We start from the raw sequence: 22,238 nt of genomic DNA, 5'->3' as shown, positions 1-22,238 counted from the left end.
TCACAGAAAAACCACACCACTTTTATTAATGCTGCTTTTTTTTTTTTTCCTTTTTAAAAAAAAGAACAACTTAACATGAATGCATTTCTGGACATATTTAAGAAATCTGCACAGATCTTGGGTCTGAGGCTCTTTGCCTTAAGCAGCCCATTTGGGGGAATTAATAGGATCCTCAGACCCATGATGCCTGGTGCCCATATATGTTTGCTATTTCTCCTTGCAACTCTCTTCTTTCCCAAGAGCAGCCTTAGAGAGAGAGGCACAGCTAAAATGATTGATAGCATGAGAAGTATATTTTGAGTTCTTAGAGGGCCTTGTGCAGTGGGATTGGTTGGTGTTAAATGTTGTCCAGGTCCAAGTGGTATTAGGAAGTCAGGCATGTCCTGGATGGCCATACATGTCACCGCAGTCAGACCTTGAGAAAACAGAAAACATGTTACTGAGAGCCGTGCTGGCCCCGAGCAATGAAGAATTTTCTTTTTTAATTACGTTTTCTGTGTGCCTTCCCCAAGTCCCAGAATTCCTCCATTGTGTCCTGTGACTTCTGGTTTACCCGGGGTTGGATTTGTTCCATTCATGTTTGGTATGGTTCACACAGAAAAACCCCAGAAAAGATCTGCTCTAACGCTGTTCTTTTGAGTTGAATACATGGCTAAATCCTACTCAGCCATTTTTTTAAAAAATGAGTTAAGAAATATGAGGAAATTTTTCTTTAGCAAATGCCTATTTCTTGGGAGTATTTTAGTTAAGCAGAGTTGTTATTTTGGTCTTTTAGATAACGATTTCATGCCATTTTAAAAAAAAAACAACTTAGTACATTTTAACCCTTTCCTTCAGGAACATGAGCAACTCAAGTAGAGTACAGCATGTTAATAATGGGTCCAGATAACATAGGTATGTCAGCTAATGGAAAGAAGCTTATAATGTGAAAAATGTCTCATGTTTTATTAAGAAGAATTTGACTTAGGAATGAACTTTTTCAGTCAAACTGATTTATCTACTTTCTGTTTAGATTAGCATAAGGTACAACCCTCAATTATCTAAAATTAATAGTTCTCTTTAATCCTCCCTGAAATGCTTAAATTTTATAGCAGACTTAGCTATCTCATTTGACTTAATGGGGGAAACACACCGACAACATACACAAATCCCTGAGGACTTGCTAGTTAGGCAGCTGGAAGAAGTGGCCCATGACTCTGAAAGATGTTTAAGAAGTATACTAGGGTTAAAAGTTAAGCTACTAGTCTTTCTGTAGAATCTGTGTAGGGTTTATAATTACCCTAATAAAATCTTCAAGGAATTTAAAAGCTAAGCTAATTTTGTATCTTCAGAGGTCACCCTTATAAATCTGATTGTATTACTACTGAAAGTGGTGTCTTATATGGGAAGAGTACCCATGTGACATTACCTGACCATGGTCTCACTGAATTCAATTTATTTTGTAAGAAATGGCTGAAAATTGTCTTTATGGTTGGCGAATGCCCATCTGGAGCAGCGGTCACCAACTTTTTGGACCTCACAGACTGGGATGGTGACCGCTGGTCTGGAGGATGACCAGGCACCCTGAGTGCATGTCTGATAGCAAACACCTGCCAACATCAACCTCCAGAAATTGATATTTTCAAAGCATGTTTATAAGGTACATCTTAAGTATATGAACAGAGACACCAAAAATGAATAACTTCATGGAAGCATGCTTCTTTTGTGTTTTAGTAATAAGGTTGCTTAAAGAGGGTGGTTGAAAATCTGTGTTCAAATAGTACTTTTACAAAGTAGCAAGCATATACTAGGCTTCAATATTTAACATTCCCTGTTACTGGAATGCTTTGATCAGTAAGTCAGGCCTAGGACTTAGTCATACATAGCTTTGCTGTGGGAGCAATGTAGAATAGACCAAATTAAAAAAAAAAAAGGTAGTAAAGAATTATTTACCCTCTTTCCTGAGGGTAATTGTCCTGTTTCTGTAAGAGTCTAATTTACCCTCAGCAAGAAGCCAAATCGGCCTTAATTGGGTCCTAATTATTTGCTTAAATGGCTAATTTTTACCTCCAGTTCTCCTATCACATCTTGATATCTGTAGGAAGCTATTTCTGAGCGGCTGCCTAATTTACAAACATCTTTTTAACCCTTTAAACATTCCTGCATGGAAGAACATGTTGCTATATTATCCCCATCCTCGCATTCAGCATTTTTTCTGAGTTCTGCTGAGGGCTTTTCAACATTGGAAAAATGTTCTTGCATTATACTTCCACACAGCAAGTAATGGTCTCCCTCAAAGCAGAGTCATTTGTTTGAAAACATGAAAGCTGCTCTGGCCAAAAATTTCAAAAGTATCAAAAATGAAAAAAAAAATTATTCCCAATAGAATAAAACACGTGCTTTAGAGGAAAAAATGGAATGGTAGGATTGCAAATGGAGGTAGGAGCAAAGCATCTACATGACTAATTCTGGATATACTTCCATGGGGGCAATGTAGGGGCTGAAAGATATTCTAGGCTGTTTTCCAGTAGTGGGCTCTCACACCATCTAACCCTTGCTACAGAAAGCCATGTCTCAGGAACCCTTTCAGATCCTGTCACCCCTATGATTCCCTGTTATAAGGGAATGTCAGTCTGATATAAAAGAGTAGGAGGGAAAAGGATTTAGGGAGAGGAATTTAGAGGAAATAAAAGGAGGTTGGATCTTCCAAAATGTTTTTACAGTAAACCCAAAACAGAAAACTCTTTCCCAAGGAAAATCTAACGCCACTGGTTCCACCTGCCCTCCAGCCTCCTGCCCAGTTAATGGGGTAATGGTGCCATGACTCACGTGAGGCTGAGCGCAGCGCCTACTTCAGGATGTCGGCCAGCTTTTCCTCGTAGTACAGGAAGTTCTCCTGAATGTCCTCCCAGGGCTCAAAGGTCTTGGATTCGCCCTCTTCCTGCTCCACGAAATTCTGCCAGATGTACTCGAAGTCCTGCGGCTTCATGATGCGCAGCCTGCAGCCAGCCTCCTTCAGCTTCTTCAGAGCAGCCTGGATCTCGGGCTCCTCCCACATGAAGAGGCGCCCCACCAGGATGAGCAGGCGCAGGTTCTTGGTCTTGCTAAGGGTTTTGACGATGCGGTCAGCGCAAGCCACGCAGGGGCTGGAGGACACGTACCAGGTGACATTGTAGCGCAGGGCCGCGTCGAAGGTCGGCACGATCTTGTTGAAGAAGGCTTCCTCCGCGTGGGCAGTGGCATGCTCGTCCTCTAGGTACCCCCGGGATGCCTGCACTTGGCCTCCCTTGTCCTGCACCTCAATCACATAGCAGAGGAAGGTCTTGTTCCGCCCGGAACTGTACTCCACATTCCGGAACTGGAACTTGAAGTAGTTAACGGGCAGCCGCTCTCTGTGGGGTCGAGAAGACAAAGGGACAGGGAAGAAGAGAGAATGATGAGTTCAGCATGAGGGGCAAAACAGCATGAAAGCATCCCAGAAGGTTTCTCTGGAGAGGAAGGAGAATTTGGAGTGAGGTGTGCATCGGAGTTGAAGTTGTTTCTATGTGTATGTGTGGGGGGTGTTTTTCTAAGAGAGGAAGATCTGTGCAGGTTTGAAGGCCAAGGAGGCTGTAACAGGAGAGCGTGAAAATGCCGGAGGGAGAGCAGGGGGTGAGTGGCACCAGCTGGTCAGGTTGAATGTTTTCTTTTTAAAAAATGTCATCTCTGGGGAGCATTGGAGATCTTGCTCCCCAGCAGATGTTGTCAGTTTGGCTCAAATAAACTCAACAATTCTCAAAATAAAAATAAAAACAAAAATGCAATGTCTCTGGCTGCCCCAGAAGATATCCTAAGGCAACTGTTAACTTCGCCATTGCCTCTCTCCCTGCCTTCTGATTCCCCAGAGAGGCCGCCGGGGAATCCCTGGCATCCCAGGGCCCTGGCTTGTTTGGGGTAAGCAGTAGGTGCCAAAGAGCTGAGTGAACTTGAGCTGTTGCCCTGCAGTGTTCCCTTCCTCCCATCACCAACTTGATTCTCCCCAAGTTTCCATGTCCCTTGCTGGCAAGTTAAGTTTCCACTTCGGAGATGGATGTGTTTGAGGACCCAGCTCAGGGATTCCTTTGGGAGCTATACTTAGCTCTCTAAGCCCCCTCGGCCCCTTGCTGGATGTGTTTATTATTTATCTAATATTCTGGGAGAACAGGTGACCTGATGCTGCCCCTCTCCTCTTTCAGCCCCTGCTGGGATTAGCTCTCTCTAATAAACTCACCCCACCAGATCGCTCCTGAACTTTGCTGTTGCTAAATGACCCCTGCTCTTCTGGAGTGGCCTTTCCCTTCCAAGGAGCTCAGAGCTTACCTTCCCTGCCCAAATCCTTTTTGCTCTTCAAAACCTTTTGCCAGATCACCCCACCCCAAGTCTAATCCAGAGCCATCTGATGATAGATTCTCAGAAGTCCTCACTTCATGTTGTCAATAAATTCTGCGACTTTAAACAGAACAACATATAAGAAATCCATGTTACCATAGGCTAAGTGATATAAACAAGATTTAAGTTCTGATGGCATCAATGTTACAATGAAATGTTGCTGAAGAAGACGTGGTTATTGGAGGACCTGCTGTATTCATGACTTTGTGATTGGCTTGGGGGCTTCAGCAATGGCTGTCATGGTCCCTCAGGTTTCCTTCCGGAACCCCCAGAGATATTGCACCAACTTGGCCCAGTACAGCCCAGCCGAGAGTATGAATGTGGCCCAGCGTGCAATTGCCAGTTGGCCCAATGGTCTGAGACTGCTGCTTTCTCAGCCTCTCTTAAGCTCTGGTGTTTTCCCTCTTCCTTCCCTGGGCAAGGGGAGAGGACGGAGAGAAATGTGAAACCCAGGGGAGAGGAGGAAAGTTCACTTCTATAAATATCATTTTCCAACCCATCTGGCCAGCAGGCTCATGATCTACCCTGCCTCTCAGCAGAGACAATAGAAAGATAAAATAGATGCCTCATAAAAGGGAGAGATCAACCAAAGGACTTATGTGCACACATATGAGCCTAACCAGTGGTCAAGGACAATAGGGTGTGCGGGATTAGAATGGGGGTTTGAGGACAAATATGTGATACTTTAATCAATAAAGAAATTAATTTAAAAAAAGAGATGCCTCAAGGGAAGGAAGTGCTTTCAAGGGAAAAAGAATAGTCAGGGGAGGTCCTGGGTTTGCTTGGCTTCTCCTTTCTGGTCTTCTGGAAGGAGCATGAAGATTAAGTGATGTTCATTGGGAATTCCCACAGCCTGAAAGAGCTGGGCCCTTTAGGGAAAGCAGGGGACAGAGTTGGTAGAGCTCTGAAAGTTCCCCAGGGAGCTAAGACAACATGGTTATCTTGGGTGACATTACAGAATCACAAAATAAGCCAACACTATTATGCCCACTGGTAGAAGTGGGAGACAGTGACACTTCTTAATTATCACAAACATTTTTTTCTAAGTAGTATGACATACCTGTGTATCACATTTACTTGTACTCTGAACCCTAGCATATATGTTACTGCTAAAGTGGTGTGTGTGTGTGTGTGTGTGTGTGTGTGTGTGTGTGTGTTGCAGTGGTGGTCAGGAGAGAGATGCAGATAGTAGAATTTTTTACCTGGGCTTAGGTGCTTCTTCAGGCACAGAAAACAACTGCATTATTCCCACCCCCAGCCTCTTTAAGAACCACTTTCTCATACTTTCTGCAGTCAAGGCCATTCACACTGCATCTGCTTAGATCCAGGCTACTGGACTGGGCATTGTAATTCTCTAGGCAGGAAACTGAGACTCCAGATATCTAGAAAAAATTTGGATGATGGTCTGCTTGGTGGAGGGGAAGGGATGTGAGTAAATGTGTGTATATATACATATGTGTTCTTGTATACATATATACACATATGTATGTTTGTATATACACATATATGTATATATACTAATATACACGTATACATACCCTATATAATAAGTAATATGCAAGTTGATCCTCACACCCTCGTGTCACAAGGTGGCCACCCCATGCCATCACAAGATGGCCACCCCTACATTATCACTAGATGGCTGCCACAAGATGGCCATCCCCACATTGTCACAAGATGGCAAGCAGGAGAGGGCAGTTGGTGGCAACCAGGCCTGCAGGGAAGGGCATTTTGGGGGGACCAGGGCTGCAGGAGAGGGCAGTTGGGGGTGATTGGGCTTGCAGGGGAGCAGTGAGGTATCAAGCCAGCAGGGGAGTAATTAGGGGCTATCAGGCTGGCAGGCAGAGTGGTTAGGGGCAACTGGGCAACCAGGAAGGCGAGTGGTTAGGAACCAGCAGTCCCAGATTGTGAGAGGAATATTCAACTGCCAGTTTAGGCTCAATAAACTAGCAGTTGGATATCTCCCGAGGGGTCCCAGATTGGAGAGGGTGCATGCTGGGCTGAGGGACAAACCCTCACCCAGTGCACAAATTTTGTGCACCAGTCTCTATAATAATAAAAGCATAATATGCTAAATAGACCTGACATCTTCTGGACAACCTTCTGGATGAAGCCACGGTGGTAGGGGTCAAAACCCTTGAACGAATTTCATGCATTGGGCCTCTAGAGTGTGTGTGTGTGTGTGTGTGTGTGTGTGTGTGTGTGTGTATTCCCATGTTCACATTTGAAAACATTTGTGTTTCCTAAATAAAAATCTATACACACACACAGCAGCCTGGAGGGCAATAGATGCTGGTCTGAGTTAAATATTTGCTCCAAGATAATCCATGAAGTGGAAAGTCCACTCACTGGTAACTGTTGACTCATTTCATCTTTCTTTCACTAGACCTGCTCAAAAGATGCAGAATTGCCAGTCTCAGGTTCCTTTTCCATTTTCAGTCAACTTTCAAAATGAATGCTAAAGTGGGCCTCAACTGAAGGAGGAGTGGAGAGAAGCTGAGAGTTGGAACAGACTGCCTTCCTAGCGCTGACAAGGGGTGTGTTGGGCTGCCTGCTCCTGATTGGCAGTTCTAGATAGGACTCTGGCCAAGGCAGGCCCTGAGTCCACCCCTTATCCCTGAGCAGCACCATCTTTACAATGAGCCCTGACCTCCCACTGTCCCTCATTGGAGAGGAGACCAGGGTGGTCAGAGTCAGTGCTTTCTTTTAAAAAATATATATATATATTTTAATTGATTCCAGAGAGGAAGGGAGCGGGAGAGGGAGATAGAAACATCAGTGATGAAAGAGAATCATTGATTGGCTGCCTCCTGCACACCCTCTTACTGGGGGTCAAGCCTGCAACCCAGGCATGTGCCCTGACCAGGAATCAAATGGTGACCTCCTAGTTCAAAGGTCTACACTGAGCCACTGAGCCATACCATCCTGTCTTCTATCCTTTATGGACCAAATGTTCTCAGCATGCTCCAGAGTCCAGGGGAAGGAGTGAAGGGCTTGTGGCATTAACAATGGTATGAAGGCCCCTCCTTGCCTGTCCCTTTCCTTTTGTCCCACTGCCAGGGTAAACTACTGGAAGCTAAAGCAGTGTCCAGAAGGGAAATCATTGCAATGTGACATTCATCTCTGTTCCATAATAACCCCTCTAATAGCAAGTTCAGCTTCATGCAAAATCATACACAAATAACTAGAGGCAAAGACAGACAAACAGGTGCTGCCAGGCTAAGCCACAGTCAGTCATCCATCACTGGATGGAGAGAGAACACAGCCAGTCTTGGTGGCCCAGTGCTTCCCTAGAGCATGCTGAGTCCAGAGGCAGCCAGGCACCAGTGAAATCCTCTCTGGGCCTACCGCTGCTGGGTCTTCATACATCCTGAATTTCTCTCCTCGAGAAGTTCCCCTGCAATTAATCCCCTATCCCTATGTCTGGCAGAGAGCCCAGCACACAATAGGTGCTCCTCATTGGTTGACCCTTCTATTCAAAAACAATAGGAGCTGGTACTATTCTTGGTGCTAGGGACAAAGCAGTTACCAGTAAAAGGCAACATCCCTATCCTTATGGAAGTTAAATAGTAGTGGTGGAAATGGGCAGCAAATAAATGATTCCTAGTCAGTAAATATTTGTTGACTATAAAAGACTTTTTATGTTTTTTTTAGACAGTGTGATTTGGAGTCAGTCCTGGGTGCACGCCCCCCTTCATCCACTAGCTTTTGGCAAATTACTCATCCCTCCAAGGCTTGGTTTCCTCATCTGAAAGATAGGTTGAGTAACTGAACCCCTCGGGTGTGAACAACTGCTGCTGCTCAAGAAATGAGACCTATCACTGATGGATGGGGCCTTTTTATGGCCTCAATTCTTATCCCTTAGAGCCCATCTTTAGCACTACCAACCTCAGCCCTTTTCTACTCTTCCTCTCACTGTCAGAGGCTCTTGTCTTTCAGTGGTGTGCTAGCTTAGCACCCAGCAAACTGAGAGAAAGTGAAAAGACCCTCACTTCTAACTTTGCTGACTTTTGTAAATACTTGCATTACTGCGATTTCAAGAACTTGGAGCTGGGAAGAGAAATGGCAGTCGAATCTCAGCCATTGTGAGCTGGCAGGGGCCCAACACTGCAGCTTTAGACCCCCTTCTAACACTTTCCTTCATGTTATTGATAATTAGAGGCCGGGTGCATGAATTTGTGCACCAGTCGTGTCCCTGGCCTATGGGATAGGGTTGAAATTGGCTCTCCGACAACCCCCAAAGGGTCCTGGGTTATGAAAGGGCACAGGCCAGGCCGAGGGATCCCACTGGTGCATGATCAGGGCTGGGGAGGGACACAGGTGGTTGGCCAGCCAGGTAGGGACTGCAGGAAGGCTCCAGGGTGTGTCTGGCCCTTCTTGCTCAGTCCTGGTAGGCCAGACCCCAGCAGCAAGCTAAACTATGAGTTGGACCATCTGCCCCCAGGTGGTCAGTGTATGTCATAGTAACTGGCCAACCAGTCAACTGTCTGCCCCCTGGTGGTCAGTGCACATAATAGCAAATGGTTGAGAGACCTTAGCATATCATTAGCATATTACTCTTTTATTGGTTGAACAGCCAACTGGTTGACCAGACATTTAGCATATTAGGCTTTTGTTATATAGGATGGTCTTAGGTCTGCTTCTATCCTGAGTGCCCTTTAAACCAGAATCATGACAAGCAGGATATCTCTCTCTATTCCTATCCACTACTCCTTTTTCACCTCAAACTGTTTGCTGAAAAGCCACCTGCTCTCGGCTAGTTTGAGATCCTTCTAAAGAGCAGTATGGACAGACCCACCCCTATGGGAGTCCAGGCTAGGAGAGGACCTGCTTGGGACCCCTTTGACTCTAGGGCATCTGGAGAAGGAAGGAGAGGAAAGTCACTCCCTCATTTTGCCCCTGCATAGACATAGCCACACCTCTGGGCTATTTTAAGCTGCCTGTTTACCCCCGGGGCCCAGGAGACAGCTCTCCACAGCTGTCACTTGTGGCCAGGAAACACTCAGGGCTCCACCTCCCCCCTGAGCTGCCCAGAAAGCTGCCCGACCTGTGACCCTTTTTCTGAGCTACGGGTCAGGGAAAGCCTCTGAACTACGCTGCCCTGCAAATGGAGACAGGTGGAGCTCTGCTTGGTAAACCTGGAAACCAGAATGAATAAGACAACAGTGGAAAGGTCACTTGGCTGGAGTCAGACGACCTGCCACTTACTGGTTCTGAGGTCCTGGACAAGTCACTCAATCTCCCTCACTCAGTTTCCCCGTCTGAGAGTGGCAGTACTATAGCTCCCTCTCCTAGCACTGTGCTGAGGGTTGAATGAGCTCATGCATGTGAACGTTTGCCATGCTTATAAAGACCTGGCCCAATGTAAATTACGTGAGAGGACTTAACCCTTTAGGACCTGCCACCTTGGGACTCCAAAGCCTGTTTAACTCAACAAACACAGTCTGAGTCTGTTCAGAGCCTACCCTGTCCCTGTGTAGGAAGATCACAGCCTGCACAGAGTGGGTACATGCGTCCTCGTCTGCGTGACCCGGACAGCGGGCCTAGGGGGCAGGAAAAGGGTCTCTTTCCATAGTGAGCTCCTGGAACTGAAGACTCTGCTGGCCCGCGGCTCTCCGTGGCCCCTATGTCTATATCTGTGCCTATTGCTTTTTAAATCGTTGGTTGAGGGCAGCTTTGGTTGGGCATGGGTGAACACTCTACCCTGAACTCCTGCCTCCGGAATTAGGATGCATTTCCCTCAGGTTCGCTTAGAAATTGGAAAATACCTGAGCTGGAAGGGAGCTTAGAAAGCAGCTAGCGTAACCTGCTCATGCTACTAATGAAAAAACGGAGGCAGGACTGGAAAGCCCCTCGCCAAGCTGAAAATGGCAGGTCACATTGCCACCCAGGGATCCTTCTGCCCCTTGAAGGCGCCACGCCTCCACCCTTAGTGTGACCACTCCTCCGCCTGTGGGCACTGCTGGGCCCCAGGGGAGGAAACCTTGGCTCAGGAGGAAATATGACCCCACATATCCCCCTCTTACTCTTTGCTTAGAAATATAGCAGGGTCTTCTCTTAAAGGGACACAGAGGGAAGAGGAGGAAGACCACTTGGTGCTATTCCTAGAGATGCACCATATGGACAAGACAGAAGGACCCTGTAAGCATGGGGGCCTCTTCACCCTTTGCTCTGGGGACTGGTTCCTCTGGGCTGGGCTGTGGCTACAGGGGTGGGATCCCTCCTCTGTCCAGAAGCCCCTGGTCTAGGCTGAGTTATCTGTGCTGTGACCTGTTTCCCTGGGGAAACTCAGGAAAGACTGAACAAGGACAAAACTGCTTCTCACTCAGGCCTGGGGAAGAATGATCCTGTTTTAGGATCTTCTCCACCTGAGGGAGGCTCTAAAGGAAAGAGGGAGACATGCAGATAGAGGAGAGGCCCACTCGGAAGCAGAGAGAAGGGAGGGAGGAGGCCCTATGACTGGGGCCACATTTAAATGTGTGACAGTGTCCTTACCAGGTTCCCTGGGACTGAACAGAGAGGCAGGTGATGTCCCAAAACCAGGAGTCCTCAGCGGTGGTTTCACTGCCGCTAAGGAGCTCCTTCTACCTCCCCTGACTAGAGGGTTCCTGGTGTCACCCCAAGAAGCCAAGCGAGATTGCTGCTATGTCCCCTGCAGCCCCTACCTTGCACACCTGCACACTCTCACAGTTTGGCCCTGATGCCTGCTATTACCGTCCCCAATCCCCCAGCCTGTCCCCAGCCTGTGCTCCTCTAGGGAGGAGGACCCAGGCCACACCAGCTCTCACCCTGTGACGATCTCAAAGGGGGGCAGCTGGATCAGCTCCTTCAGCTTCTCGGGGTCGTCCAGGTTCTCCAGCTCCTCGCCATTCTGGGAGGCGGGTGCAGACGCCTCGGCAGCCTCTTCTTTCTGGGCCATGGCGGCGCTGTGGCTGGGGAGTCACTGAGACAGAGGAGAGAAAGCAGACTGGGCCAGGGCCTGGCAGCAAAGTCCCAGGCAGCTGTCAGCAGCTAAATCTGCTGGGATGCTAGGCAGAGGACTGGGCAGGCCAGCTGAGTGTGCTCCCCCTGCAACAGCTACAGGCTTTATAAGCAGAGGCCACCTGCCCCTCCCCCAGGACCTCTCCTATCTTTTTTTAATTGAGTGACAGAGGGCGCCAGGATGGGGAGGAATGGAAAATCTGGCCATGAGCATTCCCTATTTATCAGTAGGCAAAGACAGGAAGCTGGCAGGTGGGGAATACTTCACCTACTCTCTCCCTTCCCCAGCTGGCTGGCGTATACATTCAGATACAACCCCTTGGTAAGCACCATACTGTTGTCTGTGTCTGTAAGGGTTTTCTTGTTGTTGTTTTTTCTTTCTTTTGTTGCTTTGTTTTATATTCCACATGAGTGAAATCATATGGTTCTTGTCCTTTCCTGTCTGACTTATTTCACTTAGCATGATACTTTCAAGATCCATCCATATTATTGCAATTATCAGTATTTTACCTTTTTTTTTATGGCTGAGAAGTATTCCACTGTATGTATGTACCACATCCTCTTCATCCAGTCACCCATTGGAGGACATTTAGGTTGTTCCCATATCTTGGCCCCTGATAATAATGATGTAATGAACAGAGGGGTACATATATCCTTATGGATAAACTAGAGGCCTGGTACATGAAATCCGTGTACAGTGTGTGTGTGTGTGTGCGTGTCCCTCAGCCAAGCCTGCACCCTCTCCAATCTGGGACCCCTCCAGGGATGTCCGACTGCCTGTTTAGGCCTGATCCTACTAGAATTCCTGATTGTTCCTAACCACTTCTGCCTGCTAGCCTGATCACCCCCTAACCACTCCCCTGCAAGCCTGACTGGTGCTAAAGTATTCCCCTGCCAGTCTGATTACCCATAACTGTCCTCCCCTGCTGGCCTGGTATTTCTCCCTCCCCCCCCAAATGCTCTCCCCTGCAGGCCTGGGTCCCCCACAACTGTCCTTCACTACAGGCCCGGTCGCCCCCAACTTCCCTCCTCTGCCAACCTGGTCACCCCTAACTGCCCTCCCCTTATGCTTGATTGCCACCAACTGTCCTCCCTTGCAGGCCTGGTCCCTCCCAACTACCCTCTCCTACTGGCCATCTTGTGGAAGACATTTTTGACCACATGGGGACAGCCATCTTGTGTGTTGGAGTATGGTCAATTTGCATATTACTCCTTTATTAGATAGGACTAGAGGCCTGATGTATGAAATTTGTGCAAGAGTAAGCCCTTGCAACTCCAGCTGCCCCAGCCCTCACAGCCCAGGCTTTGTCTGGAAGATCATCCAGACAGTTGTTCTGCTGTTTGGCCATTCAGTCAACTTGATCATTATAGATGTTTTCAAATTTTTCTGGTACTCAGAAGAGGCATTGCTAGTGATATGGTAGTTCTACTCTTACTGTTTTGAAGAAACTTCATACTATTTTCAATAGTAGTTGTATCAATTTATATTCCCTCCAGCAGTGTATGAGGATTCCCATTTCTCCACATCTTCTCCAACACTTACTGTTTCTTGTCTTATTGATAACAGCCATTCTGAAAGGTGTAAGGTAGTATTTCATTGTGGTTTTGATTTGCATTTCCCTTATAGCTAGTGGAATTGAGTATCTTTTCATGTCTGTTGCCCTTTTGTATGTATTCTTGGGAAAAGTGTCTAATCAGGTTCTCTGCCTATTTTTAATTGAATTGGCTGGGTTTTTTGTTATTGTTGTTGAGTTGTATGAGTTCTTTCTATAATTTGGATATTAGCACCTTATCAGAAATATTGTTTGCAAATATCTTTTCCCATTCAGTTGGAAACCTTTTTGTTTGTTGATGTTTCTTTTGTTTTGAAGGTTTTTAGTTTGATATATTTCATTCATTTATTTTTGCTTTTACTCCCCTTGCCGTTGGGGTCAAAGTCATAAACCCTCCCTGAAGCCAAGATCTATAAGTTGAGTACCTAAGTCTTCTCCTATGTATTTTATTAAAACCAGGGATTTTTACTCCAGGGGCCAAACATTAACCACAATGCTATGTTTCCTCAGTCAGTTCTTTATTCACTTAACATATTTATTGAGCATATACGATGTGCCAGGTGCTGTTTCAGATACCAGGGATATAGTAAAGAACAAAAACGAAAACCCTGCTCTCACAGAGATTGATGGGGTTGGGCAATAAACACCATAAGTAATACATAGGATCTATTTGGCGAGCTAAGTGCTAAGGAAGAAAGTAGGAAGGGGGACAGAGTGACAAAAGAGAGTGTTCCGTTCTTATAGGATGGCCAGGGAAGGACTTTGAAAAGGAGAGAATTGAGAAAAGATATGAAGGAAATGAGGGAAAAAATAATATGAATATCGAAGGGGCAAGTGTTTCAAGGAGAAGAGCAGGTGCAAAGGCCCTCAGGTGGGCACACGCCAGAACACCTGTGTGTTTGGAGAATCCTAGGAGATGAGGCCAGAGAGATAATTAAGGGCTAAACAGGCTGGGGCCTTCTGGGCTGTTTTTGTCTGAGTGTTTTTGTCTGGGAGCCACTGTCTTTGAACAGATGAGATGCATAATCTGACTTATGTTTTTAAAAAATATATTTTATTGATTTTTTATAGAGGAAGGGAGAGGGATAGAGAACTAGAAACATAGATGAGAGAGAAACATCAATCAGCTGCATCCTGCACACTCCCTACTGGGGATATGCCTTCAACCAAGGTACATGCCCTTGACCGGAATCGAACCTGGGACCCTTCAGTCCTCAGGCCGACACTCTATCCACTGAGCCAAACTGGTTAGAGCTGACTTATGTTTCTTCCAGAATCTCTCAGGCTGCTTGCTTGAGAGTAGACCAAAAGTGGGAAAGAGCAGAAGCAGAGGGACCAGTCATAGGCCTATTGAAACTAATGAGAGATGGGGCCCCTCGAGAAATCCCTGAGCTGGCACAGTGTCGGAAGATGGATGGATGGATATTTTTTGTAGTGCTCACGACAGGTCCTTAACAGGTGCCACAGATTTTCATGTTTGGAACAGTACAAACATTCTAGAACACTTTCGGGGCAATGGAAGGGTGGGAAACTGGGCTGAACACAGCTCTCAATAGGTTTGGCTGGTGGAGAGAAGAAGGTGGGGGACCCCGTCCACGGTCTGACTAGATAATAGGTGTCAGGGTGGTTGGGAGGATTTGGGGCTCTCTTCTCCAGAGAGCGCTGAGCAGCATGGTGCCCAAAGGTGCCCGGGTAGTTTTGTTTGCCTGGGCTAGTCATGGTTTATACCTGTTGTCCAGGCATAATTCTCCTAGTGTGCCTTTCACTCCCAAATTGTTCCAATGTAGACCAAAAACTATATGGTCACTCTGCCTATTGGGTTTATTACTAAAGGCATTCTGATCCAGAGATTAATTTTTTTCAGGCATTTTTTTCAGGGTTAAAAGCATGGGATAGTAATGGGAGTGCCTGTGTCCACAAAGGAAAGGAAGCACTAGCTGATAAACAGCAAGCACACATTATTATTATTATTGCCATCACACAAACACACAGCATTGAAATGCAAAGATTGACCTCATTCTTCCATTGATCCACATTTATGGAGGGCCAGGCACTGTGCAAATACCAGGAACACAGAGAGGAACACGGAGCTGCTCACCAGGTGCTCCCAGTCTCTGTAACCTTTGGGCACCATCAAGCAGTGCGTTGTGCATTATCTCACTTAGTCTTCTCACCCTTCCACACAGCGTGAATCATGGGCCTTGTTCTGGGAGTTCGGGATCTGAGGCTCAGAAAGGTGAAGCGATTTGTGCAAGATTACACAGGTAAGTCCAGTCTTCTGAGCCCAAGTTCCTAGTTCCAGGACTGCACCCAGCTAGCTCTCCATACCGTTATCAACACCGCAGCTACAGTGATGTGCTCGGATGGAGGGAGGAAGAGTCCTCTCGGTTCCCCTTCCCCCTGACTTCTTGCCTGAGGACAGGTTCTTATATTTTGTCTGTCATGTGTAACCCTCAATTGGGAGGGGGGAAAGAAATCTATGTTTAATCCCCATCTCAGCCCTTGATTCACTGTGTGGTTTTGGCCAAATCACTTAGCACCTCTGGGCTTCCCTGTTTGCACCTTTCTTTTCCAGGAAGGCCAAAAGACAGGAAACAAGAGGAGGGCTGGCTCCCAAGCACTGCAGGGTGGAGACGAACAGTGTGGTGCAAATGTTCTGACCAATGATGTTGGGAGGAGCAGAGGTGGTCCCTGGCTTGTCCCCTGACTTCCACCACCCATGCACTGTTTTTCCTTTGATACTGAGTGAGCTCCCCAGACCTTCCCCTGGACTGATGACTGACAGCTTCCTTTTTCCACTGCTCCTTTCCAGCCTTCCCCTGACCCTCCTCTCCCCACCTCCCCTCCCCATCTCTGGAGGCCCTGGACAGCTCTGGCTATTTATGGCACCTCCTGGGGGCCTGGGGCCTGGATTCCTGGCTGGTCCTTAGCTCTTCTTTCCAAGTCAGAACAGCTTCCCCTGTGGCCCTGGAATGTGGCAGCTAATCTGGGGATCAGATACCAGGAGCCTGACTCCTCCTCCTCCTGCAGCTGCCACTACCCTGTTTTTAGGGCAGGCATTCCCACCCCCATGTTAGCACTGCTGAGTAAGTTTCTATCAATATGGCCCTCTTGCAAGGAGGACATTGGGAGGTATGGCTTCTACTTTAAGATCATTCCAGGAGTTAATGGGATGCTGGGATTTGAACCCAGTTGTGTCAGCCTCCAAGTCCCATGCTTTTCCCACTGTGCTATCCTGCCTGGAATTCAGTTACAGTGAGAGCGGACTCTAGTCTACACAGGTCCCATAAATGAACTCCTCACAAGGACATCGGGTAGGTAGTAGTATTGTCCTCATTGTTTTGGTGAGAAAATTGAGACCAGAGAGTTAAGTGACTTGCCCAAGGTCATGTATAATAGCTAGTGAGAACTCTGTGCTCCCAAACAGATGCTCTCAACCCCTTTATGCAATCCCTACTGCTGCCAGGACTTGGGAGGTCAGGCTCTGAAGGAGGAAGGCAAAAAGGGGACTGGGGGATAAAGGGTTCTCAGGGAGACTGGGCTCTGGAAGCACTTAGTAAATGTGTGTAGGGTAGAGACAGGCAGCTGGCAAGTGGGGATGGAAACCAAAAGGGCCTCTCCCAGTCTGCCCCCGTGGGCCCTGCCTCTCTCCAGGTGGCAGAAGCTGGAAGGAGCTGGGTTAGGCCCAGGGGAAGCCACAGCTTGCCTCTCCTGGTCCCGTTTCCCATGGTCATTTCAGGAAACATTCGGAGGAGCTGGGAGGTGGCAGAGGAGGAGGGACCAGGGCCAGGCTCAGCCACTCCTTGGGTCTCGGCTGGGTGCCGAGCTGCCCTCACAAGGAAGGGAGGAGAGAGGCCAGGAGGAGGCGGTGGAAAATAGCCCCACCAGGGGAAGGTTTAAATTCTCACTTGGTGCAACAAGACACCGGAGCAGCTCAGTGGTGTGGGTGCTTTATGTGCAGGAACAGCTGGGACCCAACAGCGCGTTGCCCCAGAAACCCAGCTTGAGAGTGCCAGCCCCTCGGTCACTACCGAGACGAGGTATACAAACAACGGGCTAGACACCCCCTGCCGGACGGGGGCCTGCCCCTCTAGCAACCGCTCTGTTGACATAAACATGGGGATGTCCAGAGCTTTGGCTGGGTAAGCGGAGGGGGCGAAGGGTCTCCCCGCAGGGTTGGGATCACAGGAGAGGCCAGGATTTCCATTGTCCTCCCCTGCAGGACACAACGCTTGGCTTGCTATGCAGGACACACTGCTGTGAGCCAAAGGGTGACACCCAGGACTTCAGTCCTGGTCACCTGGGTCCTCCGTTCCAGTGGCCGCTCCTTTTGCGGTGTCTTTGAAGAAAGTATTCTGATAAGAACCACACACATTAGGGTGACTAATTCTCTTTCCTCTTCGAAGTGGTGTTTGCAGGGTCAAAGAACCTACTGGGGAAAAATGAGAAACTTAACAACCTTTGGGAGAGGAATTTCTGCCATAGCAATGTGCTGGAGTTGGTGCAGGTGGAAGGGAGAGGGTTTTTCTGTGCTCCCTGAGCAGATCACGTCTGGGGGTGCTGGGGACCTCGGACATATTGACACTGGAGGGATGAATGAAGCTGAGTAGACCCATTGGCGCTCCTGGTGTGACAGAGGGCTTTTCCGGGCCTGCAGGCTGGATGAGGGGCCCACGTGTGTGAAGGGTCACTGGGAGCAGAAGGGGAAGGGGCCTCTGGGGACTCCTGATGATGAAAGAGGGAGTCCAGATCCGAGGTGCCCCCTCCAAAGCCAGGCTGTGTTTGGAAGGGTAACTGTGAGCCACAGTGAAGGGTCAGCAGTAAATCCTTAGAGCCAAAGGGTCCTGTGCTTACTGTCTGGAACTACAAGAAAGGGGAACTCTGGGAAGACTGACCTGGGGCTTGGGATTCAGGGGGACCCTAGGGGATAGAATGGCTGGTCACCACCACAAAGGAAGACAGACTTGGGAGCCCTGGCCCAGGCCTAACAACACAAAGTGGGGTCTCACCTTCTACCACAGCATCCCCTCTACCTGCCCGCAGGCAGGAGAGGCCAGGGATGCACAGAGAAAACACTTCCTGCCCTCTGCCCCCTCTCAGCTCCCCGACCTTTGTCCTGCACATAACCCCATCAGTCTGACCTCCTCACCTGACCTCTGGGCATTTCCATTCTGCAGACACTGGCAAAGGGAGGAGGAATGAAGGGCTCAGGGGAGGAAAAGAGGGGCTAGAATATACTAGAAGGGGACAGTCTGCCCCTATTTTACCTGGTGCCATTCCCCCACCTTTCAGACATTGGGTGGGACAGCTGTACATGGGAGAGGAGTCTCCCCCGCCCTCTTTAGATACCATGTGGACACTCAGAGGCAAACAGAAAAACACTGCCCAAGGACAGAGCACCCACATGATTGGGGTGGCAGAATCCTGGGACACATCTGGCAAGGACAGAAGGCAGCTCTGACCCTATTTAAGCACAGCTTTAGGTAACTAGAGAGGAGGGCTGAGGGCAGCGTGTTCCAGGTCAGGTTCAGCATGGGAGGTGGGTAGAGCAAGAGGCCCAGGTGGGCGGGAGACTGGGGATAGAGGCTCCCATCCAGGAATCCAGGAGCTGGTGCAGACGAGGATTTTAAGGATGACTTTGGGGTCAGAGCATGAGAGGTTGGGGTTGGGATCCTGCCTTGGGTCCCTGCACAAAGCCAGGAAGCCCTTTTGTTTGGCTCATTGCCATGCCAGATAGCCAGGCCATCCCAGGGCTTGGGACGCTGCCCAAATCAAGCTTCCTTCCAGGGCCAAGTCCCTAAAACTAGAGTCCTCCAGTCCTCTGAATTTGTGGATGAGCTCACCCTGGAGAGGTCAAAGTCATGTGGTAGGCATGGTGCATCTTCCTGAGGGTGAGTTTAACTTCTAGATTTAGTTGGTACCATGAATAAACTTGACAGCACATATTTGTAATGCTTACATGAGACGTTGATAATAATAATGACAAATACTTGAAGGTGTCACTTGTCTAAGCTCACCCAGCAATAGTAGAAGCAGGATAAGAGTCCACTCAGTGTGGCTCCCAAACCATTCTCAGTCAATCTTTATAGATTACCCTTATAAATTTTAAACAGTTACATGTATATGTGGAGTTATACATTCAACTACAACAGCTTTAAAAATATGATTGAGGCCGAAACCAGTCTGGCTCAATGGATAGAGCATCAGCCTGCAGACTGAAGGGTCCCAAGTTCGATTCTGGTCAAGGGCATGTACCTTGGTTGCGGACACATCCCCATTGGGGGGTGTGCAGGAGGCAGCTGATCAATGTTTCTCTCCCATCGATGTTTCTAACTCTCTATCCCTCTCTTTTCCTCTCTATAAAAACTCAATAAAATATTTAAAAAATGTGAATGAGGCGAAGGCACAGTCCACATGAACGTGTAAGGTAAGGGGCCAGGGATTTTGTGTGTCTGTCACTGGTGAGGCCAGTCCCAGAAGTAAGGGACAGGCATTTCCCTCCTGGCTCGGGGAAGTTTGGGAGTACAGTTGGGTCTTAAAGCAAGGTGGGTCTCCAATTGTCTCGTGACTCAGAACCGTGTGTGCTTTTTAAACTGGTGGCCTCTGAGGTTCCCCTCCTAGAACAGCTAACGTTTGTCAAGCACTTCCTCTGTGTCAGCCATCTTTCTATCGTTATCTCATTTATTTTTCCCAACAATTCGAGGAGGTTCCCATGTTACAGACGAGGAGAATAAAGCACAGGCACTGAAGGTGCACCAGTGACCAGTGAGTAAATGACAGAGTCAGTATCCAATCCCTGGTCTGTTGGTTTCTGGGGTCAGAACTACAAACCACACTGTGGCCCTCAGATGATGTGAGTCTGTGGGTCTGGAGTCCAGGCCTTGAACAAGTGACTTAGGAGGTCCCTGGCCACTTTGAGAAGCCATGCCCTGTGGCAGCTGTACTCAGTCTGGCTGTGCATTAGGACTACCTGAGAAGTTTCAAAAACTATTAGTGCCCAGCCCTTCCCCAAAGAGAGGCGATTTGGTCCAGAGTTGGGTAATGGTTGATGGGGTGCAGGTAAAGCATTTTCTTTTAATGGGACAGTGTCTTCATTTAATCAATCAACCAATCAGCCAAATAGTCAATCAACAAAGATGTATGGCCACCTGCTCTGTTGGGCCCTGTGTTGCCCTGGGGCTGAAGATGCAAAGATGGGGTGGGGGTGGAAACACTGCGTGTGCCCTCCAGGAGTGCAGGTGACCAACCTGCCTGCTGGGCAGAGCATGTCCAATGTGTGGAGGTGGGAGGGTGCAGACTCTTTCTCTCCTGTTCTCCCTTGGTGAGCTCCAGAAAGAGCCAGACTCCCCAGATGGTGATGTCCTCTGAGAAGATATAGTTACCCAGGTGACAGAAACACAGGTTGCCAAAGAGAACAGGGCCCCAAGGCTCCCTCCATGTCTGGAGCTCTCAAATGGCAGCAAGCAGCTGACCAAAGTGCTGGGCGCTCGTTCAGTCTGAAGATACCTGAAGCCCAGGCCCAAGATTTTGATTCCTAGATCTCCTGTTGGGTCCAAGAAATACGTGTTTTTAATAACCTTCCAGATGGCTCAGGTACACACTCTCAGGGTCCTGCACTCCCCAGGAAGGTTTAACAACACTAGTGCTCAGGCCCATCCCTAGAGAGCAGGGGCAATGTTCGTAAGGCTCCTCCCCATGGGCCTTATTTAGGATTTGGGCAGATAGCCACAGGGCAGTCACATACTACCATTAGAGCTTTGAAAACAAGAGGCAGGAAAGATGAAAATAAAAATGCCAATGAGAAGCTGTAGAAAGAGAAAAGCAAGAGAGAAGGCTGGATAAGAAGCTCCTATTGAATTCACTCCTCATCCCAGAGCCTTACCTCTCTCTCTCTCTCTCTCTCTGTCTCTCTCTCTCAGCAGTCATCTGATTTATAAAATGATGTAACAAAATTTTAAATGACACAAAATATCATTTTCAAAACAACATCGGTATCATTGCCAAAACATTATCAAAAAGTGAGTGTATTTAACTGTTCTCAATTCATAACAGCAAATGTGTGAGTGGAGCAATAACGCATGTTGTAGCATGGTTAGTAAATCTGCAGTAGAGAAAGTTGTTTGAAGGAAAGCAGAGAAACGTTTTCTTTCAAGTATTAGAACTGAGGGGCTCCATAATCATCTGGTATCTGCTCAATGTTGTACCTATGGTTAGAAATGTACAGGGATCTTCCTGATTCTTCGTTTAAGGTCCCTGTCAACTGTGGCCACAAGATAACACTTGTGCTGAGTTACTCTCTGTACTAAGCAGTCATCTGCAAAGGTCCTTTGTGTGCGCATGGTAATCGTTCAAATCTTGGATCCTTGGTGATCCTTAGAGCTACTCGATACTTCTGCTCCAACTTCTCAGTTTCAGCCATTACACAGTCAGTTATACAAGGGATACACTTGGCATAGAGACACTCCATCATTGATTGCACTAAGCCCAGTTTGGCCTTAATGGAAAAGTTGAAAACGTTGGTATCAACCAGGATGTGGTAAGGTGGGCCTAGCTGTGTGTTATATTGAAAGAATAAGCAAGAAGGGTGTTGGGGGACTTCTCTTACATTGAGTGCACTGGGATCTTTCTTTTCTTTCTTTTTAGGTTTTAATCTATCCTTTTCTTTAAGCCTCTGATCTCTGAGACTAAGCATTTGCTTCATGGTTGCATACTTCCTGGTTTTCTTTTGCTTCCCCATGCTCACATCACACCCTTGTTTCTTTCTCTCTGTCTCTTTTTTAAACATTTATTTATTATAATAGTTATTAACTAATGTAAAAAACTAACAATATGAGTATATGAAAAAAAAAGGATCTATAATATTATATTAATCACAAAAGGCCTTAGTATGGCATATCTTGCCTAATGATAGACAAGCATGCCAATTAAGAGTGAGTATGCAAATTAACCCAATAAAGATGGTGATGACGCAGGCATTCCGCCCCGCCCCTGCAGCTCTGGGCCTCTGAGCAGCATAGGAAGATGGAAAGGTGGCTTTGGCCAGAGCGAAAGCGGTGCCGCCGGCAGCCAGGGAAAGGAAGGCCTATTCTGGCACGAATCTTTGTGCCTCGGGCTTCTAGTATAATGTAATATATAATAGATCTTATAACTCTTTAATTATATATTAAACCAGAGGCCTGGTGCACGGATTCGTGCACTGGTGGCATTCCTCAGCCTGGCCTGTGGGGATTGGGCCGAAACCAAAACTGGCTCTCCAACATCCCCCAAGGGGTCCCAGATTGCAAGAGGGTGCAGACTAGGCTGAGGGACCCCACTGGT

General features: G+C 47.7%; 1 protein-coding gene and 1 pseudogene across 2 annotated transcripts; both read right to left on the bottom strand.

The window, feature by feature from the left end:
• Positions 1 to 11,595, bottom strand: APOBEC2 (apolipoprotein B mRNA editing enzyme catalytic subunit 2). Its single transcript, XM_084890313.1, has 3 exons — positions 11,175 to 11,595; positions 2,809 to 3,371; positions 1 to 415 (listed from the first exon to the last, which is right to left on the bottom strand). Exons 1-2 carry the CDS (start codon positions 11,303 to 11,305, stop codon positions 2,828 to 2,830), a joined length of 675 nt encoding a protein of 224 aa, XP_084746439.1. The 5' UTR covers positions 11,306 to 11,595; the 3' UTR covers positions 1 to 415; positions 2,809 to 2,827.
• Positions 11,596 to 20,952: 9,357 nt separating this feature from the next.
• LOC311625754 (rRNA-processing protein FCF1 homolog) lies at positions 20,953 to 21,840 on the bottom strand (annotated as a pseudogene). The gene has a single exon. The product of its transcript is annotated as an rRNA-processing protein FCF1 homolog (transcript).
• Positions 21,841 to 22,238: the final 398 nt, after the last annotated feature.

Source organism: Pipistrellus hanaki, assembly GCF_964339955.1.
Source record: "Pipistrellus hanaki genome assembly, chromosome: 7".
Lineage (NCBI taxonomy): Eukaryota > Metazoa > Chordata > Mammalia > Chiroptera > Vespertilionidae > Pipistrellus > Pipistrellus hanaki.
This window is presented reverse-complemented; position numbering and strand designations above follow the sequence as displayed.

Excerpts from the sequence above, each read along its gene's own strand:
- APOBEC2 (XM_084890313.1), bottom strand. The coding sequence starts at position 11,305 with ATGGCCCAGAAAGAAGAGGCTGCCGAGGCGTCTGCACCCGCCTCCCAG. Across the intron at positions 3,372-11,174 it reads CCCTTTGAGATCGTCACAGG|AGAGCGGCTGCCCGTTAACT; the intron begins GTGAGAGCTGGT and ends TCGACCCCACAG.